This window comes from Lutra lutra, chromosome 2 (assembly GCF_902655055.1).
Source record: "Lutra lutra chromosome 2, mLutLut1.2, whole genome shotgun sequence".
NCBI classification, from domain to species: Eukaryota; Metazoa; Chordata; class Mammalia; order Carnivora; family Mustelidae; genus Lutra; species Lutra lutra.
This window is the reverse complement of record NC_062279.1, coordinates 89,730,566-89,737,442: the sequence shown is the minus strand read 5'-3', so window position 1 is coordinate 89,737,442 and position 6,877 is coordinate 89,730,566. Positions and strand designations below refer to the sequence as shown.

The 6,877-nt window shown below is 36.6% G+C and overlaps 1 protein-coding gene across 1 annotated transcript; it reads left to right on the top strand.

The window, feature by feature from the left end:
* The first annotated feature begins 405 nt into the window (after positions 1–405).
* LOC125094258 (ubiquitin-conjugating enzyme E2 variant 1-like) lies at positions 406–1,084 on the top strand. Its single transcript, XM_047719915.1, is given in 2 exon segments — positions 406–671; positions 674–1,084. Coding segments are annotated over 2 exon segments (444 nt in total). The 5' UTR covers positions 406–428; the 3' UTR covers positions 875–1,084.
* Positions 1,085–6,877: the final 5,793 nt, after the last annotated feature.

Genomic DNA, 6,877 nt, shown 5'->3' with positions numbered 1-6,877 from the left:
TGTGATCTCCCCTGCCTGTCTTTCTGTTCTCCTCTCTGCAGATAGGCTTCCTCCACAAGATTCTTAGTTTCTGCTTTTCCTTAAACTCAGGTTAAATGTACCTTATTTGCCAAGAAACCAATTCCAGTTCTAACAATGAACAGGTGGTTAACATAGACTCATGAATTATAATGATACCAGCCTGTGCTTTTGTGTTACATTTTCCAGAAGCACTCTAGATAAAAGAATAGGGAAGCCAAATATATATTAGATCTAGGATTGGCTGGAATAGAATGAATGGAATAAAAGGAAATAGAAACTAGGATGTTACAAATATGCAAAGAAAGGATATTAGCTAATGGAATCAAAATGTATTAGGAAGCTCAAAAGGATAAAAACAGGAAAAAGAAAGTCTAAGAAGGCCGGCCTTCGAGCGGCAGCGACACAAGATGGCAGCCACCACGGGCTCGGGAGTAAAAGTCCCTCGCAATTTTCGACTGTTGGAAGAACTGGAAGAAGGCCAGAAAGGAGTAGGAGATGGCACAGTTAGCTGGGGTCTAGAAGATGACGAAGACATGACACTTACAAGATGGACAGGGATGATAATTGGGCCTCCAAGAACAATTTATGAAAACCGAATATACAGCCTTAAAATAGAATGTGGACCTAAATACCCAGAAGCACCCCCCCCTTTGTAAGATTTGTAACAAAAATTAATATGAATGGAGTTAATAGTTCTAATGGAGTGGTGGACCCAAGAGCCATATCAGTGCTAGCAAAATGGCAGAATTCATATAGCATCAAAGTTGTCCTGCAAGAGCTCCGGCGCCTAATGATGTCTAAAGAAAACATGAAACTCCCTCAGCCGCCTGAAGGACAGTGTTACAGCAATTAATCAAAAAGAGAAACCACAGGCCCTCTCCCCTCCCCCATTCGATTTAAGCAGTCATTTTCTACAGTAGTACATTTTCTAGATACGTCTTGTAGACCTCAAAGTACTGGAAAGGAAGCTCCCATTCAAAGGCAATTTATCTTAAGATACTGTAAACGATACTAATTTTTTGTCCATTTGAAATATATAAGTTGTGCTATAACAAAAAAAAAAGTCTAAGAATCCACATTGGAGTTTTTGGATCAATTTTCCTTTTACACTAAAATTTCCTTTAAATTGGCTCACACAAGCTGTATTTTCTTGCCGCAAAAAGTTATTGCATGTAGTAAGTTGATGTGTAAAAAATATTTCCCAGGAAAATCATCTGTGTTCAAGGCAGTGGGGTAGAGTGAAAGCCAGGAAGTATTATGATGGCTATTGTATTGTTTGTGTAGGAGTACGTGGATTTATTTTAAGTTAATGCAGTGTAGGAGGAAGCAATATCCAGTTGGCATAGAGGTGAGGAACACTGAAGGGACTATTCTCTTTTTTTCAAATATTTTATTTATTTATTTGACAAAGAGAGAGAGAGAGATCACAAGTAGGCAGAGAGAGAGGGGGAAGCAGGCTCCCCGCTGAGCAGAGAGTCTGATGCTGGGGCTTGATCCCAGGACCCTGAGATGATGACCTGAGCCGAAGGCAGAGGTTTTAACCCACTGAACCACGCAGGTGCCCCTGAAGGGACTATTCTGAGACTGAGGTGCAGTTATTCATTTTATCTGGCTGTTGGTTTAAGAAGGTCAGCTAAGTAACGAACTGGATACAGAGGAAGCATACGTCAACATAATATAGGCCATATATGACAAATCCACGACTAATATTATACTCAATGAAGAAAAGCCAAAACCTTTTCCTCTAATGTCAGGAACAAGACAAGGATGCCCACTCTTGCCACTTTTATTCAACAAAGTACTGGAGTCAGACAAGAAAAAGTAAAACCGTTGCTATTTGCCGATGATATAATACTATATATAAAAGCCCTGAAGCCTCTAGCAAATAATTATTTGAATAATAAATGAATTTGGTAAAACTGCAGGATATAAAATTAGTATATAGAAATCTGTTATAATCATATACAATAATAATGAACCAGTAGAAAAAGAAATTAAGAAGAAAATTCCATTTATAGTTGAATCCAAAAGAATAAAATAGCTTGAAATGATTTTAACCAAGGAGGTGAAAAACCTATACCCTGAAAACCATAAGACGCTGATGAAAGAAATTGAACATGACACAAATAAATGGAAAGATATTCTGTGTTCATGGATTGGAATAATTAATATTGTTAAAATGTCCATACTGCTCAAAGCAATCTACAGATTCAGTGTAATCCCTGTCAAAATAAATAGCATTTTTCATGGTACTAGAACAAATAATTCTGAAGTTTGCATGGAACCACAAAAGACCTCAAATAGCCAAACCAGTCCTGAGAAAGAAAAACTAAGCTGGAAGTATCACACTCCCGGATCTCAAACTATACTGCAAAGCTATAGTAATCCAAATGGGATGATATCCCATTTTGTGTTGGCACAAAAATAGACACAGATCTCAGTGTAATAGAATAGAGTCCAGAAATAAACCTATACTTCTGTAGTCAATTAACTTACAACAAAGGAGGCAAAAATATACAATGGCGAAAAGACAGTTCTTTTCAATAAATAAAAGTAGGTGTCCAGTTTTGGACAATACACGTAAAAGAATGAAACAGGACCACTTTCTTAACACCATACAGAAATGAACACAAAATGAATTAAAGGCCTACATGTAAGATATGAAACCATTAAACTCCTTAAAGAAAATAAAGGCAGTAAACTCTTGGATATTGGTCTTAGCGATATGTGTGTGTGTGTATATATATATATACACACACATTTTTTTTTTCTTTTGGATCTGTCTCCTCAGACAAGGGCAACAGAAGCAAAAATAAACAATTGGAACTACCTCAAATTAAAAAGCTTTTGCACAGAGAAAGAAACTCTCAACAAAATGAAAAGGAACCTACTGAATAGGAGGACACATTTACAAATGATATATATAATTATATATATATATATATATATATATATATATATATATATATATATATAGTAAAGGGTTAATATCCAAAATGTATATTAAAAAAAAAACTTCTATAGCTGAACACCCAAAAAACCCAAATAATCCAATTTAAAGATGGGCAAAGAAACTGGATGGACCTTTTCTCCAATGAAGACATACAGATGGCCTTCAGGTACTATAAAGATGCTCAGCATCACTAATCATTAAGAAAATACAAGTCCAAACCACAATGAGATGTCTCCTAATACCTGTCAGAATGGCTGGTATCAAAAAGACAAATAATAGGTGTTGGCAAGGATGTGGAGAAAAAGGAACCCTCACGCACTAGTAGTGGGAATGTAAATAGGTGCAGACATTATGGAAAATAGTATGGAGGTTCTCAAAAAATTAAAAATAGAAATACGGCATGATCCAGCATTTCCACTTCTGGGTATTTACCTGAAGAAAACAAAACACTAATTCACATAAAACATAAAAAAGACACATGCACCCCTGTGTTCATCACAGCATTATTACAGTAGCCAAGATATGGAAACAACCCAGAGGTCACTGATACAAGAATGGATGAAGATGTGATGTGTATATGTATGTATGTGTGTATATATATATATATATACACACACACAATGGAATATGATTCTGTCATAAAAATGAATGAAATTTTGCAATTTGTGACAACATGGATGGACATAAATGGTATTATGCTTGGTGAAATAAATTAGAGAAAGACAAATTCTATATGATTTCATATTTAGATAGAACCTAAGAAAACAAAACAGAAACAGACTTGTAAATACAGAGAAAAAACTGGTGGTTTGGAGGGGAGATGAGGTGGGATGGGCAAAATAAGAGAATGGGATTAAGAGGTAAAAACTTGCAATTGTAGAATAAGACACAGAGAGGTAAAGTACAGCGTAGGAAATATAGCCAATAATACTGTAATAGAATCATATGGTGATAGAAGGTAACTATGCTTAATCATGAACATAGCATAATGTATAGAATTGTCAAATCACTATGTTATACACCTGAAACTAATAAAATACTGTATGTGTACTATATTTCAGTAAACACATACACACACAATAATGAGGAGTCTATGTAGATGTAAGAATGTCAGTTCTGAACATAAATTTCTACAGGCTTTTTATTGCACAGTTTATTCCCTAATAAAGTAGGAGCATGGTCATTTTGAGCAAGCATCTATAAGCCCTTTCTTGGGTATGAGCTCTCTTTCCACCCTCCCACCTCCAAAGTCTGTACTTAATTCCCATAGGTTTTTCTGTGTGTCTTTTCAGGAGTGCTAAGACATAGGACTTGAACTGCAAGACCCATGGACCAGGAGAGCTGCTTGTGGGTTCAGGGCACTTGTGCTAAGGCATGCTTTTCAGAAAAAGATGAGTGAGGAGTTTATATGGGCAGAGACATAGAATTCTTGAATACTGGGGATCTGTCAGCTAAATACATTAACATTGCAGGGATAATTATGTGTCTTCTAGTCACTCGGCTACATTTTGTGCCATGAAGTTGAGCTAGTATCTTTGAAAGATTCAAGAACTAAATTTCAAAGGTAAATTAGAAAATAATTAAATTAGATGATCTCATACCTGTCTACATATATCTGGCATAAGCTTACAAGTGACTGTGAATTTTGAGTTAAATTCAGAAATAGTATCCCAAAATGTATTTGTCCATAACATTCTTTATGCCTTTTTATTAAGATAAGTATTTACCTTAGATAAAATAAGCCTTTTTAAAGTGTAGAATTCAGTGGCATTTAGTACATTTACAGTATTGTTCAGTCGTCACCTCTATACAGTTCCAGAACATTTTCTTTAACCCAAACAGGAAACTTCGTACCATTAAGCATTTAATGCCTTTTTGGATTCACACTATTACTACCCTCCTGGAGGTACTCCCATTTCCTACCCATTTGTGGAAATTTAAACCACATTGTGTTGGAACTCAAAACTCAGAAAAATGAAATGAGGCAGAAATGAGGCCAGGGCTAGAACAAGGAGCTGGGATTATTCTCAGGTGGACCAAATGCCATGTTTTGCCTACAGCTGGAATTTCTCCTGCAAGACCTGTATATGGACAGTAAGCACTGGGGTGGTGGTTGTTGTTAAACATGGTAATGATTTTACATAAATACATCATATAGAATATATTATAAGTGGTGATTATTATTTTTTTTAAGATTTTATTTATTTATTTGACAGAGAGAGAGATCACAAGTAAACAGAAAGGCAGGCAGGGAGAGAGGGAAGCAGGCTCCCCGCTGAGCAGAGCCTGATGTGGGGCTCGATCCCAGGACCCTGAGATCACGACCTGAGCAGAAGGCAGAGGCTTAACCCACTGAGCCACCCAGGTGCCTCAAAGTGCTGATTATTTTAAATGCAATCTTTTTTAAAGATTTTTTAATCTGTTTTTTAAATTATTAACACATTTTATTATATAATTTTAAAGAATCATTTTTGTTAATATTACTACTTATTTTATCAGAAAAGTGTTTGAGTACTGGGAGGTTGTCAGGCTCACAGTTGCAAATACAAGTTTTCCAATATTCTAATTTTATCTGAAAGCTTAAATTTTATCATTGGCAACAAATACTGTCACTGTTTTCCTTGACACTTCAAGATCATTTTGCTTTTTTATTCAATTAATTAACATATAGTGTATTACTAGTTTCAGAGGGAGAGTTCAGTGATTCATCAGTCTTATATAATAGCCAGTGATCATTATATCATGTGCTCTGCTTAATGTCCATGACTCAGTTACCCCATCCCCCACTCCTTTGCCTCTAGCAACTCTCAATTTGTTTCCTATGCTTGAGAGTCTCTTATGGTTTGTCTCCCTCTCTGATTTTGTCTTGTTTTATTTTTTACTCTCTTCCCCTATGATCCTGTGTTTGTTTCTTAAATTCCACATATCAGCAAGATCATATGATAATTGACCTTCTCTGATTGACATATTTTGGTTAGTGTAACACCTTCTAGTTCATCTACGTCATTGCAAGTGGCAAGATATCGTTTTTGATGGCTGAGTAGTATTCCATTGTATACATGTATACCACATCTTTACTCATCTGTCGATGGACATTTGGGCTCTTTCCATAGTTTGACTGTTGTCAACATGCTGCTATAAACATTGGGATGCAGATGCCCCTTTGGATCACTGCCTTTCTGTCTTTGGGGGAAATACCCAGTAGTGCAATTCTTGGGTTGTAGGGTACCTCTATTTTCAACTTTTTGAAGAACCGCCAAACTGTTTTCCAGAGTGGCTATTCCAGCTTCCATTCCCACCAACAGTATAGTAGAGTTCCCCTTTCTCCCCATCCTTGCCAACACCTGTCATTTACTGACTGGTTAATTTTAGCCATTCTGATTGGTGTGAGGTGACATCTCACTGTACTTCCCTGATTTTGTACTTTGTACTTTGTACTTCCCTTATGCCAAGTGATGTTGAGCATTTTTTCATTTGTCTGTTGGCTATTTGGAGAAATGTCTTCTTTGGAGAAATGTCTGTTCATGAGTTCTGCCCATTTCTTTTTTTTTTTTTAAATTTTTAAATTTATTTTCAGCGTAACAGTATTCATTGTTTTTGCACCACACCCAGTGCTCCATGCAATCCGTGCCCTCTCCAATACCCAGCACCTGGTTCCCCCAATCTCCCACCCTCCGCCCCTTCAAAACCCTCAGATTGTTTTTCAGAGTCCATAGTCTCTCATGGTTCACCTCCCCTTCCAATTTCCCTCAACTCCCTTCTCCTCTCTAACTCCCCTTGTCCTCCATGCTATTTGTTATGCTCCACAAATAAGTGAAACCATATGATAATTGACTCTCTCTGCTTGACTTATTTCACTCAGCATAATCTTTTCTAGTCCCGTCCATGTTGCTACAAAAGTTG